General features: G+C 38.6%; 1 protein-coding gene across 1 annotated transcript in view; it reads right to left on the bottom strand.

Annotated features, from left to right (window-relative positions):
• The window catches only part of Btk (Bruton tyrosine kinase), a 32,377-nt gene extending 11,874 nt beyond the window's left edge, over positions 1-20,503 (bottom strand). The window contains exons 1-7 of the mRNA XM_046419188.2: positions 20,347-20,503; positions 12,480-12,650; positions 11,861-11,959; positions 9,559-9,627; positions 7,514-7,595; positions 661-789; positions 154-221 (exon numbers count right to left, since the gene is read on the bottom strand). Of these exons, the coding sequence (XP_046275144.1) occupies positions 154-221; positions 661-789; positions 7,514-7,595; positions 9,559-9,627; positions 11,861-11,959; positions 12,480-12,620 (588 nt within the window). The 5' untranslated portion in view covers positions 12,621-12,650; positions 20,347-20,503. The remainder of the gene's footprint in view (positions 1-153; positions 222-660; positions 790-7,513; positions 7,596-9,558; positions 9,628-11,860; positions 11,960-12,479; positions 12,651-20,346) is intronic.
• Between the last annotated feature and the right edge of the window lie 1,916 nt (positions 20,504-22,419).

Genomic DNA, 22,419 nt, shown 5'->3' with positions numbered 1-22,419 from the left:
GTTCAGTCCCCAGTACCAAAAAGGAAAAAAAAAAAAAAAAAAAGAATGCCAGTTCACACTACCAAGTTCTAGGGACTTCTAAGACTGGTGTATTTTCAGTGTTTGCCTATAAATTTCCATTTAAGCAGTAGCAATATGTAATTTCCTCTATACCTGGTCCTCCTCTGGTGTGGGGGGAAGAGGCTTTTTTGTCTTTCGGTGAGAACTCCCAGGTTTTAAGCCTGTAAAACAAGAAGCCAGAAATGATATGAAATGCATTTTAGGAAAGCGCCAAGGGACAGATTTCACCAGAGATTTTGCTGTTGTACACAGAACCTTTAGGCAAATTAGAAAAAGTGTATGGGTTCCAGGTCACATGTCTTAAAGAGCAGATTACCATTTGGATTTTAGCCATCACTAATCCCTTCACCCAAACTTTCTTTTGCAGTGGCCAAAATATACAAATTTATGCTGTGTTCTTGGGTTCAATGAACCCTTGGGAGTGTAGTGGTTATCTACATATCCATATCTCTATCAAATGAGGAAGAAATTGACCTGGGGATATTGCTCACTGGGGACAGAGTGCTTGCCTAGTGTGTGTGAGGCCCTGGTTCTATACCCAGCACTGGGATGGGAGAGATGGGGAAGAGAAGGAGAAACTTTACTGATCAGATCTCTTACTTCCATTCCTGTTCTCCAATATTTGGCAGCCCATGGCATTTTTGGCTGTCTGAGAGCAGCAAAGATACTGTCCATCGATCCAGAAGCAAGGGTGGTATTTCTGTACCAGATCACTGTTGTATCGGATTACTGTAGCAGGAGAGAAGGAAGAGAGATCATATCTGATATGCAGAATTCACAACTTGCACATTTTCCTCTTTGAGCTTAGTGGTGAGCTTCAAATACCTACCCCTCATCAGACAGCCTGAAGGAAAGCAGACCATATACCAGTTGGCTCACATGACTGTCCTGCCTGCCCATGTGCCCTGGCCCCCAAACAGCTCTCATGCAGTTATCTTCAGGGATCTGCCATGGTGAGTATCTCCACCAACATGATAAGAATATCTGGTGACACCAGAGCTCAACAACAAAAATATTATCTATGCTTTCCCAGCAGCCATTATAATCTTCCTCTAAGGCAGGTGTTGACTATGGTATGTTTTTCAGATGAGGGAAACAATAGGATGTGTGGAAACCAAACTCTCACCTCCATTTTTTAACACACCAATTTCCCAGTTCCTGGGTGATCTTTTAGGGATATTTGCCTTAGAGAGAACTTCCAGTATTAGGCTTCTTGTGTTTATTCAACAGAGCTGAGCTCAAAGGTAAATGAAGGTGAGTCGGCCTCTAGGATATACATGGTTCCAATCTTACTAGGGTCATTGAAGTAGGTTGAGCTCATTGCCATATATAAACACAGCAGCTCAATTTCCTTCACATGACTGTGAGACAAAAAATATCTAGAAGCCGAAGTACTTTGAGAACAGTGGTTTGCAGATAGGAGGAATTAGCATTATTGTTTAAATACTGTGGCATCTCCAGAACCTTATCAGGAAGTCAACTAGAAAAGGCATTCAGGGATCAAAATGTCAGATAATTTAGGAAAGCAAAGACAACTAAATAACAGTAGTACCAAGACTAGGGTAAAGACAAAGGCTAGTCTAGGAATATGGACATTTGAAGACACACAAATTTCAGCATTTACCACTAAGAGGAATTCCAAATAATCTTTAAAAAAAAGACAGGAATGAAAACAAAACAAAAACTTCTGCTGTAGAAAACAAGTCAAGTCCTTAAAAGCTTGCTAGTCACAGTTCACTCATTTAAGGCTTTGGAGGAGGCCTAGAAGTTCTAGTGGCCAGGTGCTTTTTACGGGTAGATGAACAAAAAGTACTACCTTCTAAAAACAGTGACATCTTTTTTTTTTTCCAACATACAAATACGATTGTGTAATCACATCAAAACTTGTCAAAATTTTAAATTCAAATGGTGACATCTTGATGCTTTTCTCAACATGGATTTAAAGACTTCTAACAACTCTCCCCTGCCTACCCTCACCCCCCTACACACTTTTCAGTACTCTTTTTCACCATTAAAAGGGCATAAGGGAGGAGCTGTTCAGATAGAATCTAGGCTCTAAGGGGTTACATTGCCTATAAAGAAGATTAAAACAATAATAAAACCTGTTTCAGGGGAAAGACAAAGCAGGACACCGAATAGGAAACAGGAAGCAGGTTTATTTGGCTATAGCTAGGTTCAGAGGGCAAAGCTTTTGCTGTAATCAATCAATCCCCCTGAACCTGAGTTCAGGCAGTTTCAGAACTTAATACCCAGCTTGTAAGGGGAGGGGCTCAGAAATTCACAGTCTGCAGAAGTTCACACAAAAGCAGCTTTTTCAAGCAGATTATGAACTCCCATTTTTACCCTGTATACATAATGCAGATTCACATCGGTTACACATACACTTTTTTACATACTGCCATACTAGTGTCTGTTGTATTCTACTCATAATCTGCTTGAATCAAATGTATTAAATATGATATGTCAAGAGCTTTGTAATGTTTTGAACAACTAATAATAAAAAATAAATTTAAAATTTTTTTTTAAAAAAGCAGCTTTTTCTTTCATTGTTCTGGGCAAGTTAACCCTTCAAGGACAGTGCCTGAGAAGGTGCCTGAAAAGGGGCGAGCTTCTTCTCCCCTTTCTTTCTTCCCCTTGCCAGCTGTTACCATGGAGCCCAATCAGTAACTTCTTCTCTTAGAAATGTAAACATCTCTGTGAAGGTCTGGCTCAAGGCCAGAGGCCTTGTTTTTTTTTTTTTTTTTTTTTTTTTTTTTGTTTGTTTTGTTTTGTTATCACACTTTGCATTTGCAAACACACTTCTACAAACTACTCTATTGGAAAAATGTTTGTGAAAAAGTAGTAAAGGGTATTCAGCACCTGGCCAGTGGCCAAGTAAGATAGAGCAACAGGAAATAGGAAGTTTAACTACATTGAACCCTTTTGTAGAGACTCTTTTGCTGATAGTCCTAAGATCAATTATGGTGAAGATTTCTGGAGAAGCTTAATTAAGATTTCCTGTGGAGAAGGGGGTGCCACTGCCTTGCCAGGCATGATGGTGTATGCATATAATCCCAGTGGCTCTGGAGGCTGAGGCAGGAGGATTGCAAGTTCAAAGCCAGCCTCAACAATTTAGCAAAATGGTGAGACCCTGTCTCTAAATAAAATACAAAAAAGGGTTGGGGATGTGGCTCAGTGGTTAAGCACGCTTGCATTCAATCCTCAGTACCAAAAAAAATAAATAAAAGTCTGTTTGCCTTTAGTTACTACCAGGCACTGACAACTCTGAATAATGTCAGTGATACTTCACTCTTCCAGGATTGATTGTTCTCACCATCTCCACCCTCTGCCTCTCCTGCTGTGAGAGTCCCCTTCACCCAGGGGTTTCAAGACCCTCCCATCCTTTGTACTTTCTGCAGGGCTGAGCACCAGTAAGCATAGCTTAGTGACTTACCTCATCCTTAAACTATGCTAACGTGCTAATAAGGGGAAATAAAGCATCCTTCCTTCCCCACCCCTAGCACAATTTAGAACCCTCCCTACATTCCCCAATAATGGTTGCCTCTTTTGAAGTCCCTTGAAGATGCCACCCCTTTTGTTGGTTAATCTAGAGCTGGTATTTCCAGCTTCTTAGAGGAGGATTACAAAAGAAGAGTGCACAAGTGGGAGAGTTTAGGGGAGACTTTTGTTTCACTAATGCACAGTTGTATTGTCTGTGAAGCACTAATGGTGGGTATACATTCTCCATGTACTGATCATTGCTATCCATGTTTATCAGGATAATGTCTAAAATTATTTCAGGCATGCATAAATCATTCCTCCTTATATTAGTCACGGGAGTTTTGCTGATGCCACTCTTCTGTTCATTTTTGTGAAGCCAGCCTTTGCTTATTGTTGAAGTTACAATTAAGATAGGCTCTATTGAACTTGACCAAACAAAGATTCAAGAATGAGTGTATAACTGGGGTGTGGCTCAGTGGTAGAGCACATGCTTAACATGAGCAAGGTTCCAGGTTCAATCCCTAGCGGAAGGAAGGAAGGAAGGAAGGAAGGAAGGAAGGAAGGAAGGAAGGAAGGAAATAATGAGTGTAGACAAATACCTGTGGCACTGTAACATAGAAATGCCCACTACCATATTCAAGGAAATAGAAGGAGAGAATCTATGACTAAGTCCTCAGGGATAAACCTTTCCAAAGAAAGTATCATTGAGAAAATGTGACAGCTGAATAGGAGGTAACTTAAGCTGTACTTTTAAAATTGAGTTATAACTTACATATGAGAAATTACACAGGTCTAAAGTATATAGTGAGAGCTACATTTGTCTATAATCATTTGTTTTGTTTGTTTCTTTTGTTTTTCTTTTTTTTTGTGTGTGGGAATGGGGAGCTCTGCTATTGAGCTACACCCTCAGGCTTTGAAAAAAATACATTTTTAAAATTTTGAACAGGGTTTTGCTAAGTTGCCTATGCTGACCTTAAACTTGCAATCCTCCTGCCTCAGTCTCCCAAGTAGCTAGGATTATAAGCATGCCTAACTGTCTGCAACCGTTTTACCCTGATTCAGATCCAGCACCTCAGAAGGCTCCCTCATGCCCCATCATGATCAATACCCCTGCAGAGGTAATATGTATTCTGACGAGGTTGCTTTTTCAAATTAATGATTTCTAATCAGTGCATTTTACTCAAGAGAAAGATAGCATCACTAGAGTGGGATTTGATGGCTCCTAGGAAAACTTACTATTAGCATTGCTAACACTTGGGCTATCCTGATGTTGTTAGGAAGCCTATTTAAATCTCCTGTAGTCGTGGTATTTGTTAGAAGGCAAGCCTATGGCTGGGGCTATAGCTCAGCGGTAGAGCGCTTGCCTCACACATGTGAGGCCCTAGGTTCAATCCTTAGCACCACATAAAAATAAATAACTAAAAACAAAGATATTGTGTCCATCTATAACTAAAAGAAATTTTTTTAAAAAAAGAAGGGGAGCCTACATTTTGGCTCCTGTGGTAGATTACTCCAGGCAAGTTTGACATGGCATGCACGCAGGTATAACAACTGGGAAAAAATGCCTTTAGTGAAACAGAAGGGAAAAGATGGCAAAACTGCACGTAGCCACACTTATCTACCCACGCCAATGGCACAACTGAAATGATGGTGTTAATATTTGTTTTAGCCTATTGTAAATTTACTTGGCTAATGAACTTTAATAGTAGTGCATAATCAACATGGCAATGTTAACATATGAGTTAATAAACAAAGCTTACAAACGGGATATTCTTATCCTTGGTCATTACTCATACTTTGAATATAGTTGACAGTCAAAATTATTTGTTGCATTAAACTAAGACTAATTTTGAAATTAGTATTTGAAGTGTAAAGAGGTACTAACTTGGACACACCACACTATTCTCCTTTGCTTCTCCCTCAGCTACTCTTCCTCATTTCCTTTTATTTCCAAATTAAATCCCAGTCATCTATCAATTTAGAGCCCAAGAAAAATTAATCAATACAACTATTTATAGATCTGTTTTTGTATGCAAAGTACTGTATCAGGCACTGTGGAGGGAACCAAAGAAGTACACATATATATGCCTTCCGGAGCTCCTATCTCAGTTGCTGGCTTAGAAAGAGCACAAATTGAATGTATTTGGGCAAGTTACTTAAACTTTCTGTAACTCAGTTTTCTTATCTGTAAAATAGGGATGATGAAAATAACGGCCTCATGTGGTTAATGTGAAGAATAGGTGAGGTAACACATTAAAGAACTTAAGAGAAGAGCCTGGATCTTAATAAACACTACTGATGAGTTTGCTTACTTTGTATCCCCAGGGATAAAGAAGGTCCCTTAACTCAAAATATGACAAGAACTGAACCTTATGGTATTTGTAATACTCAACATAGCTTTACTCAAGAATATTTTGTAACTAATTACATGTGGAATTTCTGGACTTGGAAAGCAAGCAACATAAAACTATGTAATGAACTTAGACTTCGGAACGCACACGCCCAGGGATGTAGTAAGAATCCAGGATCCACTACTCATTAGCTATGTGCTTGTAAGCAAGTTACTTAACTTGCTTAATCTGTTTAAGCTTCAGTTCCTTCATTTGGAAATAGGGGAATAATACATAATTCATAAAATTATCATGAGGATTAAATGTGCTATTATGTTTTAAGCTCTTGACACAGAACCTAGTACATAGTAAGTGCCCTTAAGTGTTAGTTATTATTATTTTTTGCCCCAGGTTGTTGTGAAAATTAAGTGAGATAATGAATATAAAGTATTTAGCTCAGTGTCTGACACACAGCAAAAATTCAGTAAGTGATCCCTTTCTTCCTTTTCAGTTTGAAAGATTTGGTGATCACAATTTCTACCAATCATACTTGTTTTCAAGAGAGTGATCAAGGCTGGTATAGCCAACCGCTATCAGAATCTAAATGTTTATTAAGACAAAGGGCTGTCATGCAATAACCCAACCATGCCATTATCAGGCTGTCCTCCTTCCTGTTTCTCTAGGCAGCCTTTCCTTATGTCAACTCAACCAGTTAATCTCTTAGTCACTTGACATGTGGCTATATATACACACAAATATATGTTCATGCATCCTGTGCTGCGAACATTTGCAGTGAAGTTTATCTTAAAACACTGTGTGGGCTACGTGAAATGCTAAAATGATGTTCAAGTGCAAGTCCTCACAAAGCAAGAAACAAAAAAATAGTTCCTTGGGAAATATTTAACCACAATGAAGAGACATATAATGCTTTCTTATACAGTGCTTTATAGTTTTTCACATGCTTTCACATACATTACTGCTTCATTTGATCCTCAGGATAACCCTGAAAGTGGGTATAGGAAGCATTATTGTTATTTCTGTTCAGGAGAAGAAACCAAACCTCAAAAAAGTTCACTGGCCTACTTGCCAAAAGTCACCCAGCTTATAAGTGATAGAAGGATCTTGAAACCAGGTTCTTTAACTCTGACTTTAAGTACTCTCATGCATCACATTATTTAATTTTTGGAGCTATGTATTTCATAATTAGAACTCTAGATATTGTGTAATCATTGAACAGCACACTACCCTTGTAACTGGTGTAAAGAATGGGACTTTTTATAAATAGAGAAATAGAGATGCCTGCAATTACAAAATTGCAATAGAAAGATAGTGGTAGAACTGGGTGGAACTCTTATTCTAATATGTTATCTTTCACTCACATGATGGAATACTAAATTCAATTGTAGCACTACTATTGAGGCAAAATATAGGCTTTCTCTCTCTCTCTTCCCCTCCTTCTTCCCTCCCTTATCTTCCCTCTGTCTTCTTCTTTCCTTCCACTCATTTTTCCTTCTTCTCTTTCTCCTTTCCCTCTCTTCTTTCTCCCTTCCTCCCTCTCTTTTTCTCTTTCTCCCAATCTCTCTCTCTTCCCCATTTGTGCCTTTTTCTTTTGAAGACTAGTTTAATTTCCAAATAATGCTCACCATTTTTGATCTGATGAATCCAACGCTTTCTCAGTTCTTCAGTTGGGGAAAAGACATAGAGAGGCCCTTCATCATATACAACCTGGAGCAATGGACACATAGACTTCAGCAGTTAAGTCTTGGTTGGTACGTATGGGTTATTCACGTGGACAAGATGGAGCAAAATTTTAATTCATGGTTTTCACACACACACTTAATGGCCACCCCTCACTAACACTAGCCCAAATAAATCAAATTTGGAACCACAAACCTACTTAAAAAAATAAAATATAAATTAAGTACTATCATCTATTAGTATTTTTGAATGCCTACCATGATCAAGACATCATGCTAGGTGTTATGGAGATGCATGAAATATAAAAGATTTGGCTCTGACTCTCAGAGTTAATAGCCAGCACATAATGGATTCTAAAGCCAAAATAAATTAATTTTAAATTAGCTGCTGTTTAACATTATCCACTAGCACATCCAAACAATGTCATCTTCTTGAAAGACAAATGGTAGTAAAAATTATATCTAAAATACCCTTCCTTTACAGATTTTCTAACAGTCATGGACATGAATAAGATCCTTTTGCATTTTTTTCTGGCTTGTTAATCTTGCTGTGCTCAGAAATCCATGACAGCCCCCTCCCCTGAGACTTTCCACTTCCTTTTCTGGCTTTTACTGTTGCAGAGTCTGCTATTTTCATGACATGTGGCCTGAGTTTTCAGGACATAAGCAAGCCATGTTGAAGATCAAATTTTGCTCTCCTTTATGGCTTATATTCCATCTACCAGGCAGATATCTATGTGGCTGGTTCTTCAGCTATTTCACACTAGAATAGAATTTAGGTTTATTTGTAAGTCTAATAAACCTTCCCCATACTGAACTTCCTAATACTACTCCTTCCCTCCTCTTTTCTGTCTTTTCAACCCACATAACCACCATTAGACAGATAGGCAGAACCAGAAGGAAGTGAAATGCTCACTCAACAAGTAGAGCATCTTTCTCAATGCACACATAATAGAATTGGTGCTATGTATTCTTTTTGAGGTGTAAATATGGAAAGAAACAATATTAGATTAGGAAAATAGCAAAACAAATATTCTCAACCCTTGTTGGTCTAATTTCTTGGTCTAGCTAAAACCAAACACTTGCTTTGTAGGCCACATTGAACATTTACTAAAAGAAGGGCTTGCAATTGTAAATATGTATCTTTTACAAGTCAGAAACATCTCTTAAAGATCTGAGACCCATTCTCAAGAATGTAATCATCAAAACAATAATGCATTACTCTTCAAGACTCCATGGGAGTATAAAATCCTATCTTTGACAATTACCAGTCTACAAACACAACTGGTCTATTATCATTTACACTAACCAACCCTTCGTAATTTTTACTTCTCTGACTCTGAGCCCTAGTGCTCAACCTTAGTTACTTGCTTTTATTTGGCTTTAAAAAATATCACTAACTCTGGAGGTCACACAGCTGAGCTATATGCTGTTAGTCTCCCACTAGCTTTGCTGTAGATAACACCTCTGAAATGTGGGTCATGATGACAGGATGCCTAGGTTATTTTTCAGGAACAGGAAGGCCATGTTTGTGGAAACCACTAACTCTTTGCAAGGGTCCAGTGGGTGACCTTTCCAAATCGGGAGACCCAAAACTCCACCTTCAGATCATGTTTACACAGCCATTTTCTGAACATGCACCCCATGAAGAACCATGGAGTTGGATTGCACATGTGCAGACTACTGATTGCTTCACTTCCAACCACCCTGTATCTCTACTCCATAAATATCCCTAAACCTGTTGTAGAAGCAGATTTGAGACTTGGGTCTCCCACCTCCATATTTGAAAATAAGATCTTTTGCAAAACTCCTTGTTTAAGTGATTAGCACACTGTGCAGTGGGCAAATGGGCCTGGTTTAGTAGCACAGCCTCCTTGTTCACTTCAATTTCAATAGACTGGGATTTAGTATATTTCCATCTGGCCTGCACCCCATCCCTACCAACTACATTGCAAAGTCCTTCCCAGAGTTGATGAGGGAAAATAACTCACCTGGAAAGGGTAAGGAAATCTTTCAATGATTGAAATCTGTTCCATTTCACTGGACTCTTCACCCCTTCTCTATGATGAAAGAAAAAGGTATGGTTATGATTATTAGTTTATACATTACTTTTTCTTGGGTTTCTTTAAGTATTGGGAGTGTTTGTTTTGCAGTATTGAGGATTAGACCCAGGGGCACTGTACCACTGAGCTCCATCCCCAGCCCTTTTTATTTTTTTCTTTTGAGATAGGTTTTCTTTTTTTATATATTGATTATTTAAAAAAAAATAAATGACAGCAGAATGCATTACAATTCTTGTTACATGTATACAGCACAATTTTTCATATCTCTGGTTGTATATAAAGTATGTTGACACCAATTCATGTCTTCATACATGTACTTTGGATGATGTTTTCACTAAGTTACCCATGCTGGCCTTGAACTTGGAATCCTCCTGCCTCAGCCTCCTGAATCACTGGGATTACAACTGTGCATCACCACACCCAGCTAGGAATTGGGAGTCTTTTTCTGTGTCTTCAGAAGCATCTCCTACATAGACAATGCCAATTCTTAGTAATTAATTCCTATTACCCAGTTGGAACCCATATCCACAGGATCCAGTGCATACTCAGTCAAGAAAGCCTGAGACAGTTAAAATCATTGGGGAAAGGAAAATTTCTCAATAATTGGTGCTGGGACATCTAGCCACTAAAATTAGATGCATGAGGGGAATTAGGTAGTTAGCTATTTCACATCATACACCAAAGTAAATTTCAGATGGATTTAAGAGCTTAATATAAAAAGTGAAAATTACGAGTGACAGATAATAAATATAAATGCCTCTTTACATAATCTTGTCAGAGGGAAATCCTTTCTAATAATAATGATAAAGATGGAGTTATTAAGAAACAGATGGACTTATTTGATGACACAGACTTTTAATTCCTGTATGGCAAAAACACCATAAACAAAAATCAAAGATAAATGATAAACTGGAAAATATTCTCAATATATAGCTAAAAGATTAATATTCTTATATCAAGATCTTGTTGAAAGAACTAGGAATACAGTAAATATATCATTAGAAAAATTGGCAAGTTCAAAGCCAGCCTCAGCAACTTAGCAAGGCCCTAAGCAATTTAGTGAGACCCTGTCTCAAAATTAAAAAATAAAAAGGACTAGAGATGTGGCTCAGTGGTTAAGCACCCTGGGGTTCAATCCCCAGTACCAAATAAAAATAAAAGGACCAGGAATGTAGCTCAGTAGCAAAATCTCTGGGTTCTATCCCTAGCACCAAATAATAATTATTATTATAAAATAAAATAAAAAAGAACAGTGGGTATAGTTCAGTGGTAAAGCATCACTGTGTTCAATCCCCAGTATCAAAAAAAAGTTTAGTTAAGCAAATTATAATATATCCATGATAGCTAACATCATGCAGTCATTAAAATCATGTAATTAAAAATATCTAATTTTAGTAGAACACTTTCCAGCATGCAAGAAGCCCTTGGTTCGATCCCCAGCACCAAAACAAAACTGGCTTTGAAATTGCTATCCTCCTGCCTCAGCTTCCCCAGTTGCTGTGACTGCACCACCACACCTGACTCCTAGTCCTTTTAATTCTTTTTTTTTTTCAGACAGGGTCTTGCTTAGTTGCTGAGAGTTTCTCTTAGTTTCAGAGACTGGCCTTGAACTTGTGATCTTCCTGCCTTAGCTACCCAAGTCACTGGAATCATAGGTGTGCACCACAGCACCCAGCTAAATAATCTATTATTACACACAGTGTAATTACACTCTTCCAATTATTCAACAGCATATACCACATTGATAATATCCATGCATAAATGTTTGGTACTTTTATTATTGTCTTTGGGAAAAGCTTCTTATTTATTGTTAAATTGAAAAGGTAGATTATAAGGAAAGATGTATAGTATGATTCTATGTTCTAAATATATTACATATATTCATGTATGTTTATGCATTTTTAGTAGAGAAAAGCATCTGCAATTCTATGTATATGAACATGTTAATAGTTGTTTTAGCTGGACAATGGGATTTTGTACCATTTTTTCTTATTTTTGTGCTTTTAAAATATTTCCAGAGTTTCTATAATAAATTTGCATTACTCTTGCAATCAGGGAGGGAAAAAAAGAAAACAACATTGTATTTATTTATTTATTTATTGTGCTGGGGATTGAACCCAGGGCCTTGTGCATGCAAGGCAAGCACTCTACCAACTGAGCTACATCCCCAGCCCCAAGAAAACAACATTTAAAAAAAAAATCAACTCAAAATCAGTTAGCCTCCTCTTACCGGAATTTGTCTTTCAGGGGGAGGATTTTTTTCAGGAACCACTGTTTCGACGCAGGTGATCTTCTCAACATCTATTGAACCCTTCTTACTGCCTCTTCTCTGAGAAAGAGAATGAGGAAGAAAATGGAGAAAGATTAAGAATGATTAAGCAACCAGATGACTAGATTTTCTTATCTAGTCATTCAGCATGGTGAGGTGGCTCCCACACTCTATATCAGGACCTGTTATTTTGGAAAAAGAAAACCTTCCAAATCTATTAATCTAACTTTTGACTACCAGATAGAGGACAAATATTATGGTAGTGTTAAGGACTGTATCAGCCATAAGAAACAATGAAGCAATTTTCAAATTTTGGATTTCCTTCTTGAGAATCCTTTGTTGAGCATTCACCGATTGCAAGATTCCATGGTAAGACTTCCCCTGTGGCTTCTTAGCACCTTTGAATTTCTGTCCCAGCAGGGCTGTAGCTAGTTCTAATCTAGGAAATATTTTGCTGACCTTGAATATACATGGGTCATTTCTACCTCCCTTCTTCTACCAAGGAAGATGCACAACTTCCCCAAAGAAGATCTAAGATCTTTAAATCTTGAAACTCAGGCTTCACAGCTGAGAAACTTACCCCACGTTCAAAGTCATACTCATAGTAGGAAAGTTTGTGCATAGTCAAGAGAAAGAGACGCTTCTTGAAGTTTAAAGGCGATGTTTTCTTTTTTTGCTGTGAGCGCTTCAAAAAGATGCTCTCCAGTATCACTGCAGCCATCACTTCTTCTTTCTGGGGCTCACTTGTGTGCTGTTGATAATGAAAGTTCTTGAGATTCCAGTGCATTAATTCTCATCCCTCCTGGTTCCCCCTCAGCCTAGCTATCTATTGCAAATGGAACAAAAGTATGCATTACTAGCAAAGAGGCTTATTTCCACCTTAATACCCTCCTTACACAGTCCCTAAGGTCTGTCAATCCTCAGGAATAATAGATGCACACTGAATTGGGGGGGGGGTTGATTTTACATTGTGAGTTCACAAAAATGGGGTTCTTATATAAATCAATGGAATGCATTAGATGTCAAATGACATGTACCTGTGTGTTTGGTAATGTCAAGAGGCAGCTTTACACTAGTCACCTTTTTATGATGTGTATAGAATTTGTGAACAGCAAAAGTCTCTGTGCAGCTGTTGACCCTAATGTTCCCAAAAGGTATAATGCAAGTTCCAGAACTCCATGGAGGCAGATAGTGGCCTTTTGGTTCCAAGTTTCCTAGATAGTGAGTATAATTTTTCAAATATTGTTCCACTAGGGTCTGTCAACCAAGGAGTCTAATAAGGACATGGAGAGTATACCTGTAGTTGTGTATACATGCTGTCACCCAACAGACTTTGTGCGTTACCCACTGATTGAGTTACAAAAGGTAGATACTTTATTCTCAAGTTGAAAACACAGATTTTTTTGGTGGAGGAACAGTTGTGTTTTCTCTTTTGGTTTTTCCCCCCTTTTTCCTTAGTTATTTTAGACAGCATCATGCAAAAGTAATGCAACCGTCCTAGTGGCATGGAAGCGAGCAGTGTTCATTTATGAACAATAATGTGGTTAACCTTCCCAAAAGTTCAATATTCCAGAAAGATTCAGTTCAGGTACATGAAATATAAAAAAAGCAAAGGAAGTCCCTCAAATCTACCAATTGTTTTTTAAAATGATTTTTAAAAAATTGTTTTTAGTTGTAGACTGACACAATACCTTTACTTTATTTATTTGTTTTTATGTTGTGCTGAGGATGGAACCCAGTGCCTCACATGTGCTAGGCAAGCACTCTGCCACTGAGCCATAACCCCAGCCCCTACTTCTTTTATTCACATAAAACACTGTACAGGGGGCTGGGGATGTGGCTCAAGCAGTAATGCACTCACCTGGCATGCGCGGGGCACTTGGTTCGATCCTCAGCACCACATAAAAATAAAATAAAGATATGTGATATGATGTAGGTAAAAATAAATATTAAAAAATTCTCTCTCTCTCTCTCTCTCTCTTCTCTCTCTCTCTTTAAAAAAAAAACAACTTTACATCCGTTCTTCACCTAAAGTTATGGACAATCTTATTATTAATTCCAAATCTTTATTTAAAAAGTACAGTGAAAAAAATACTGTCATAAAAATGGAGCACTAAGTGAGTGATGAAAAAAAAAACCACTAGTCCTCCTCTCAAGTTTCTTTATTTACCCAGAAGCAGTGGTGACCAAGTAATAATACTCTATTCTCAGGAATTGCTAATTCATTGAGTTCCCTATAATACCATCACATTTATTTCATGGTGAGTTATAATTAAGTACCTCTTCACAGTCAAAGACCTAAATTACAGAACACAAAATAAAACCCTAAAAATATTGAGTAGCATAACTGCAAATGGGATCAAAATCATCCCAACAAACCACAGTTGTGCTTCTTATAGCCAAATAAAGGACATCTAACATTTTACCCTTAATTTTTTTGCAGGATCTTAATGGATACATTCCTGCTGAGACTCAGCATCTGCTTTAGTCTCAGCTTCTGCTCTTATTTCCTCTAAGACAGGTCCTTCTGGATGCTACCTTTTATCTTTTTCTTTTTTAGAATAAATCCGGTTTGTACAAGAGGAAGCCTTCCATCTCAAATGTCTGTGTTGGGATAGGGTTTAGTGCTGGTCTAAGTATGAGGAAGTAAGTAAGCTTTTCACTAGCTATCATCCCTCTGAGAAAGAAGTGAAATGGCATCAACATCTAGATCACTGAACCAGAGTATTACTGGGGTTTCCATGGTTTGGTATCTCCTTCTTTGGATACTTTTCTCCTATCCCTTGTGATTTAGTACAGAGTCATGTAGCTTGAAAGTGTGGTAGTTCTTCTGTAGGCACCACCAGTCCATCAACCAATAATGTAAAAATATAAATGTCCATCTTTATGTCTTCTGGATGGTTGGTTTTGCATTAGAAGGCAGAGCATCCATGGGTACTCATTGTGGAAGGTCCCAGTTTTTTTCCTCTAAAATATTAGCAGTGTACAGTCAATTTGACCATAAATTATGCATAGTAGGGCTTACCCTGAACCTCATTCAAGGGGTGTGAGGTGAGATGGAAATGGAGGTGACATAATGTCTCATACACACACACACACACACACACACACATACACACACACATGGTTGTTAATATAGAGAAAAAAAGAGGAGACAGAGGAGAAAGACAAAATTCTTTAAAGCATAGAGTATCAGTATCAGAGTTATAATGGCTTTTTTTAGAATTTCTTTTTTAGTTGTAGGTGGACACAATACCTTTATTTTGTTTATTTATTTTTTTATGTGGTGCTGAGATCGAACCCACTGCCTCACTTATGCTAGGCAAGCCAAAACCCTAGCCCCATCAGTGTGATAATGTTTTGTTTGTTTTGTACCAGGGATTGAACCCAGAGGCAGTTAACCACTGAACCACATCCCCAGCCCCTTTTTATATTTTATTTAGAGACAGGATCTCACTGAGTTGTTTATGGCCTTACTAAGTTTCTAAAGCTGGCTTTGAAATTGTGCTCCTCCTGCCTCAGCCTCCCCAGCTGCTGGGATTACAGACATACTCCACAACACCTTGCAATGTTCTTTGTATTAAACTACAAATGCGGGCTGGGGCTCAGAGGTAGAGCACTCACCTAGCAGGTGTGAAGCCCTGGGTTTGATCCTCAGCCCCACATAAAAATAAATAAAATAAAGGTATTGTGATTTTAAAAAAACTACAAATGCAAGGATTTTCACATAGCCACCTTTTGCAACAGAATTCAGAAAGACAAAGCTTATTAAAATATGAGTTCAGCCATCATATAACTGCCCTATACCAAGGAATTAATATAAATGGCAGTTACACAATCAGTAAACTAAACCATCATTGGCTATTATCTTGCTTATAAGAGAAAACACTATTAAGGACAACACTAGAGTAAAATTCCAAAACTTACATAGCCTGCTTATGATTGGGAGAGTCCATGAGAGGATAGTTAGAAATATCTAGTACAATAGTACTTCAAATAACTACTTAATTAGAATTTCCAAGAAGCAATGTTTTCTCTTTATTTTTCTTTTAAAGTATACTTAATTGGCCAGAAAGATTCTGGTCATTCCCTTTCTCTCTGTAGAGGGATGGAACAGAACTCCTATTTCTCTGAGCGCCATCTACCTGTCAGGCATTTTATTTTGTTTTTATTTATTTATATTTTTGCAATGCTGGAGATTGAGCCAAGGGCCTTGTACACAGCAGGCAAGCTCTGCATCTGCAACTCCCTAGCCCCTGACAGACATTTCACATGTGTTATTTCATTTATTCTTCACAACAAACAGATAAGAAATCCGAGACTCAGAGAGATTACATGACTTGTCTAAACTTACCATCTATACCCCTGCTATATCATGCAATATATTGAATATTGTTTGTCATACCTAGGTTTGCAATATATTGAATTTATGTTTGTCATACTTAGGCATGTTTTTATATTATTACTACATGTGTACGTATCCACAAAAGATATTTAGTATTGGTTTCTGTTTTAAATTTTATATCTAAATGGTATGTATTCTCCATCACTTGTCTTCTTTTCTCAATATAAAGTTTTATGATTTATTTATATCATGTAGTTCTAATTCACACATTTTAATTCTTTTTTTTTTTTTTTTGGAGGAGGAGGGTTGCTGGGGATTGAACCCAGGGCACTCCACCACTAAGCTACATCCCCAACCCTTTTATTTTTTATTGTAAGACAGGATCTCACTAAGTTGCTGAGGCTGGCCTTGTGATCTTCCTGTGTTAGCCTCCTGAAATGCTGGGATTACAGGTGTGGGTTATTGCACCCAGCTCATTTAAATTAATTTTTATGCACATAAAATATTTCTGGTGAATACAGTCCATTTTTCCCATTCTCCTGTTGCTTGACATTATGTTAGATTTGGGGCTGCATGCTAACCAGGAAAGTTCTGATCTGCAATAGTCATTTCCAACAGGTCTGGGGGTTCTGATTCTTTCCATACCATTTTATGTTGTTGACATTTTACATTTTTATTCTGTTGTTTTGGAAATTTCTTAATCTCAGTGATTCATCATCTCTTTTACCCTGCACTAGAAACAATAGCTTCTGGGCAAGTGATCCTGGAAGAAGAGACAGACACTCAATCCACAAGTTTACAGTCAGTGTCAGATTGATGTCATACTTTCAGTTTTGTCCCTCTGTACTAAGGGTCACTGCTAGGGTATTCCATCTTGTGTGCCTCTTTGGCCTTTTTATCCCCCAGTTTATTTTTGTTTTCTTTAGTTTAAACGTGTGTGTGTGTGTGTGTGTGTGTGTGTATTGTGGCATGTTGGATATAGAACTGGGTCACTCTACCACTGAGTTACATCCCTAGCCTTTTTTATTTATTTTTATTTTGAGACAAGCTCTTGCTAAGTTATCCAGGCTGACCTCGAACTTGTGATCCTCATGCTTCAGCCTTCCAACTTGCTGGGATTATGGTGAAAACCACCACACCCAGCTGGTTTAAACATTTTATTTGTTTGTCCTTCCATATCAAAATAATACATTCATTATAGACAAGTTTCAAGCACAGGAGTATTAAAAAGAAAAAAAAATCAATTATCAGCTTATTATCCAGATGCAATAATCTCTTGGCATATTTCTTTATATTTTTTTCTGTGCATTTTCTTATTATATTTGAAATCATCGCACATACTATTTATGATTTGCTTGTTTTTAAAAAAAATCTATCTATCCATCATCTATTCAACATATCTGTTTCTAAATAAGATCTGTTTCTTTTTGGGAGGCGGGGGGTACCGGGGATTGAACTCAGAGGAACTTGACCACTGAGCCACATCTCCAGCCCTATTTTGTATTTTATTTAGAGACAGGGTCTCACTGAGTAGCTTAGTGCCTTGCTTTTGCTGAGGTTGGCTTTGAACTTGCAATCCTCCTGCCTCAGCCTCCTGAGCTGCTAGAATTAAAGGCATACACCACCGTGCCCAGCAAACATTCATTTTTTTTTTTTTTGTATGTGGTGCTGGGGATTGAACCCAGGGCCTTGTGTATGTGAGGAAGCACCCTACCAGCTAAGCTATATTCCCAGCCCCCCATCCTTATCTCTTTTCTGCTCCATTTGCAATCACTTTTTAAATTTTGATTTTATAGCAGACTAACTTGTTTTTTTCATTAAGTCAATCATCTCCAGTTCTAGTATATTCCAATCTTACACCTATCTACAATTTAATTACTCCTGAGTCTAGAATTTCCATACAGTTATTAGACTGTAGTTTATTTTCATTTCACGGAGGTTTATGGTGAGGGCTTTCAAAGAGTGGGGATGAAAGTGTGGGATTAAAGCTTCTAGGTTTGTAATGCTCTCAAATCCCCCACAGTCACTGAACATGAATCTCCATAGAAACTGAAAGTCACACGTGGCCCAATTGTTTCAGGGTCCTCAGAGGAGTTCTACCTTCCCCTCCCCCTTGATGGCTTCATGCATAACGAAGCAGCTTTGGAGTTGAGGTCTCTATCTTCTTATTGTGTACTGCCTCACTGAAAAACCTAGTTCTCCCTTATTCTCAGAAGTTAGCAATCAGATCTCAGCATTACTGAGGGAAAAGTATCAGGTATCTGATGACTCTTTGGAGAACAACCAAACTGGTTTTCAAAAGCCATATCTTCCCCTTATATCTAAGCGACTTCCTGGTATGGTCTAGTCCACTGAAAGGAAACTATATAGGAAATTTGCTTGAATGGAAATAATAAATCATAGTGATAATTTAAAACTGCACGAATACCCTAGAAGTGGATGGAAAGTTACACTAGTTCTTACCATAAGGAATTTACAAAGGATTCTAAGCAAAAACCCCAATAGCCATACACAACTGGAATTTAGACTTTAACACAAGCAGTAGTTTAGCATGAATATAAAGGGGCCAGAATAGAGTAGATAGGGCAGGCCCTAAGAAATATTGTTTAGGTGTAATGCTTTAAGTTTCCACAAATATCTATATTTTATGGCTTATTTTGAGGGTGACACTTTTATCAAATAACTGAGACTCCAGAGAGGATGTAGCACTCTTGCTTCAGAGGCTTGGCATACAAAATGAGAGAAGGAGCAGAACTAATACACAACTAACAGCAAAGAAGACATCCCCTGAGCTGTATAAACTCCCCTACCCCAGCCTTTGGACTTTGCTGCTGTCCTGTCTCTGGAAATGCACACATGGAATTTTTTGTCTTTGAGAACTGGGTAGCCAGGAAATTGTGATTCCATTTGGAGGTCTGACAACCCCTCCAAGAATGTCTTGATCAGGGTCAGCAATACCTTTTATTCTAAATGCTAAACTACTTGCTCTGGATATGATTTGTGAAGACATTGGCAGGCCCTAGGCATAATAAAAATAATAGCAAATGCTGAGATAGAGTACTTATTATTATCAGGCCCTGTTTTAATGTATTTACATTTATTTATACATTAACTACTTCCAATAAGTCAGTAGGAAGGGTACTAGGCAAAAGGGGGGGATGGTAAAGAGCCAGAGGAGAAAGGGGCAAGTAAAATTCAATTCAATTCAACGATTATTTATTAAGTGCTGACTCTACATCAGGGATATGGTGATGAATAAAATAAAGGAGGATGTAAAGAAGAGGGAATAAAGGTAGAGAAAGGAAGAGAAGAAGAAGGAAAGGAGAAATGGAGAGGAAATGAGAGGATAAATAATCAAGACAGGAGAAAAGTACGCTGTGCACATGGTAGGCAATGGTAGGAAGATAAATCTTCACCATGATCTTCAGGGTTGGCCACACTGCCTGGGCTGAGGTGGAGGCTGCTTTATTCTGGTCCAGTCTCTTATCCACTATTACCATGAGGTTGGTACAGCATCCACACAATCCTTTCAACCAGCCAGATCTGATCCTGGCGATATTTGGCTTGATGCAGACCAAGGCTTGTAGCTTAGCACCTTAGTCTAGCCAGGGCCTTTCCCCAGCTTGCACTGCCTATTGTGCATGTGAGCATTTACCATTTTCCTAGATAGGTTGCCTCTTAGAATTTCATCTAAGGGCCTCATTGACCCAATATATATTTGAAGTCTTCAAGTGATATTTGACCAAAGTTTTTTTTTTTTTTTTTTTTTTTTTAACCTTACTGCCAACTGCAATATCTCTTTTCCAGCATGTTTTGCAGAGGTGTTCCCTTCCAACATTCGCTACCTGTTCAGATGATCACCTCAGATAACTTTTTTCTCTTCCTGTTCCCCCCACAGCCCTCTCCGGAAAGGACCCATATAGCCCCTCTCATCACTGGAACAGACTGCTAGGGCCTTGTGCTGATGACACTCCCACCCTCCACCAGCCTATTCTACCAGCAAATATATGGCATCAGCCATGCTTTCTCTCTGGTCTTAAGGGGTCCCAAGAGAGGTACTTGCTGCTGCTGCTGTACAGCCCCTGCCATTCCCCAGACCCACCTTGGTCCTGACTTAATGGAGGTAGCTTCCCAGATGCATTGAGATGCCAGGACTTGGAAGGTGGCACTCGATCTCCGAAGACACTGGCTCTGGAGACATATTCTTACAGTCCAGAGAGGAAGGACAGTCTGAGCAAACCCCACCCTTTCACAGCCACTCAGTTCCCTTTTTTTGTTTCCTGACTTAAACCAATGTCTTTTTTTTCTTCTTCTCAGCAGCATGGTATCTGGTTCCCTGCTGCTGTCCTTATTCCACCCCCACAATTGTCCCCGCCCCTCATTTGGTTGGGACCTCTGACACTACTATCTTGAGTCCAGCTCTGAAAGAACATTTCTCAACATTATTAGGACCACTGAGACTCTACAAGGGGCTGGGATGAGTAGACAGATCATCAGGCTGCCCTCCTAGAGATAAAGGATTATGGAAATAGCACAGAGAAAGGAGGCTTGGGGGTGTGTGTGTGCCAAAGATGGTGCAGAACAAAGGGACTGCCAAGAGGGGTGTCTTTAGAGTCTACCTCCTTTGAGGCAGGAGATGCAGGGTCACACAATTAAACTCTATAGTAAAGGAAGGAGAGTGCTCAGACAGGGACCCAAAAGTACGCAGCCTGACAAAGGTACAGACAAGACTTCCCCTGCTGAGTCATTTTCTAAGAAAGCACTTTTTTTTTCTACAGATAAAAATGCCAAGATGTAAACCCACACAAAGACTCATGCCCTTCCCCATTTTCCATGAATGTTGATTTTCTCCATTTAAGATTTGGCCTCAAGGATTAACAAATAACACTTTTATCTTTAATCCTATAAAACAGGAAACAAGACTTGTGTGTGTTACTTGAAGCCTGGATGTTTCCACAGAAGCCTTCCAGGCTATGTTTCCACCTACAGTCTTCTCCCTAAAGATTCTCTGAGGAAATGCAAACAGTGTTGCCTGCAGACCCTGGTGATGGCAGAACCCCTTGTAACTGAACTGCTTGCCCACCTTAACTTATGTGGCACTCCCATATTTTCTTGCCCTGTAGTGCTGTACCCTAATGTAGAAACAGATCACAGTTCCCATGAGTCCATCAGAATTTTTAAGGCAACAGTATTTTAAAAAGATAAACTTTGGTAGGATGATTAATTTCATATCTGCACAAGACAGATGGGCAGTGAGTGTTGTACAGATCTCCCTACTTTATTGACAAATTATATATATATTCTTTCATTAGTCTCCTGAAATAGCTGCTCCATTCACTGCCTAAGTGTTGGCCACAGGTACTTACTGCATTTTACCTTGCCTCACTTTTTCTTCAGCCAGATGCTGCTTATTATCACATGCCTCATCTTTTGCCCAGGTTCATCTTGGGATGGGAACTGGGAGTTGATATGCACAAAACGGAAATCCAGACAGAGAGGAGGACTAGGGAAAGGACAAAGTGAACCTAGGCTCTTCACCCAATGCCCATAACTGCTTCCCTAGCACACTTGTCCATATCAAACTACTTGTACTCAAATAGTGCAAATAAATGGCTAAGTGTCACCTCAGATTCCCAATGTAATATTAAGGTTTGGTTCTTGGTGCTATCCTGATCAATATTTCTTTGAGAAAGACAGATAAAGTAGCCTATCTAGTCTGAATAGTGCTGAGTAGTGCAAGTTTGTATGAACTACCTGGGATGACAGACTCAGGTCCAAAAAGATCCTTGACCACCTGGTGTGAGAAGTCAAATTCAACAAAGGGTATTTTACCAGGCCTAAGGGTGATGCCCCATAACTGAGTGTAAACTTTGAAATTCAAATGACTTCAGGTAAATTGGGCACAGTAGTGCACACCTGTTATCCCAGCAATTCAGGAGAAAGAGGCAGGAGGACTTCAAGTTGGAGGCCAGCTTCACCAAGACCATGTCTCAAAATTAAAATAAACAAATGAATAAAAAGAACTGTGGATATAGCTCAGTGGTAAAGTGCCACTGGTTTCTTTTTTTTTAAAGAGAGAGAGAATTTTAATACTTATTTTTTAGTTTTCGGCGGACACAACATCTTTGTATGTGGTGCTGAGGATCGAACCCAGGCCGCACACATGCCAGGCGAG

This window comes from Marmota monax, unplaced genomic scaffold, assembly GCF_021218885.2.
Source record: "Marmota monax isolate L192 unplaced genomic scaffold, Marmota_monax_Labrador192_F-V1.1 WCK01_AAM20220418_F8-fsc00206, whole genome shotgun sequence".
NCBI classification, from domain to species: domain Eukaryota; kingdom Metazoa; phylum Chordata; class Mammalia; order Rodentia; family Sciuridae; genus Marmota; species Marmota monax.
The sequence above is the reverse complement of the archived record's forward strand: the minus strand, read 5'-3'. Positions and strand labels throughout refer to the sequence as shown.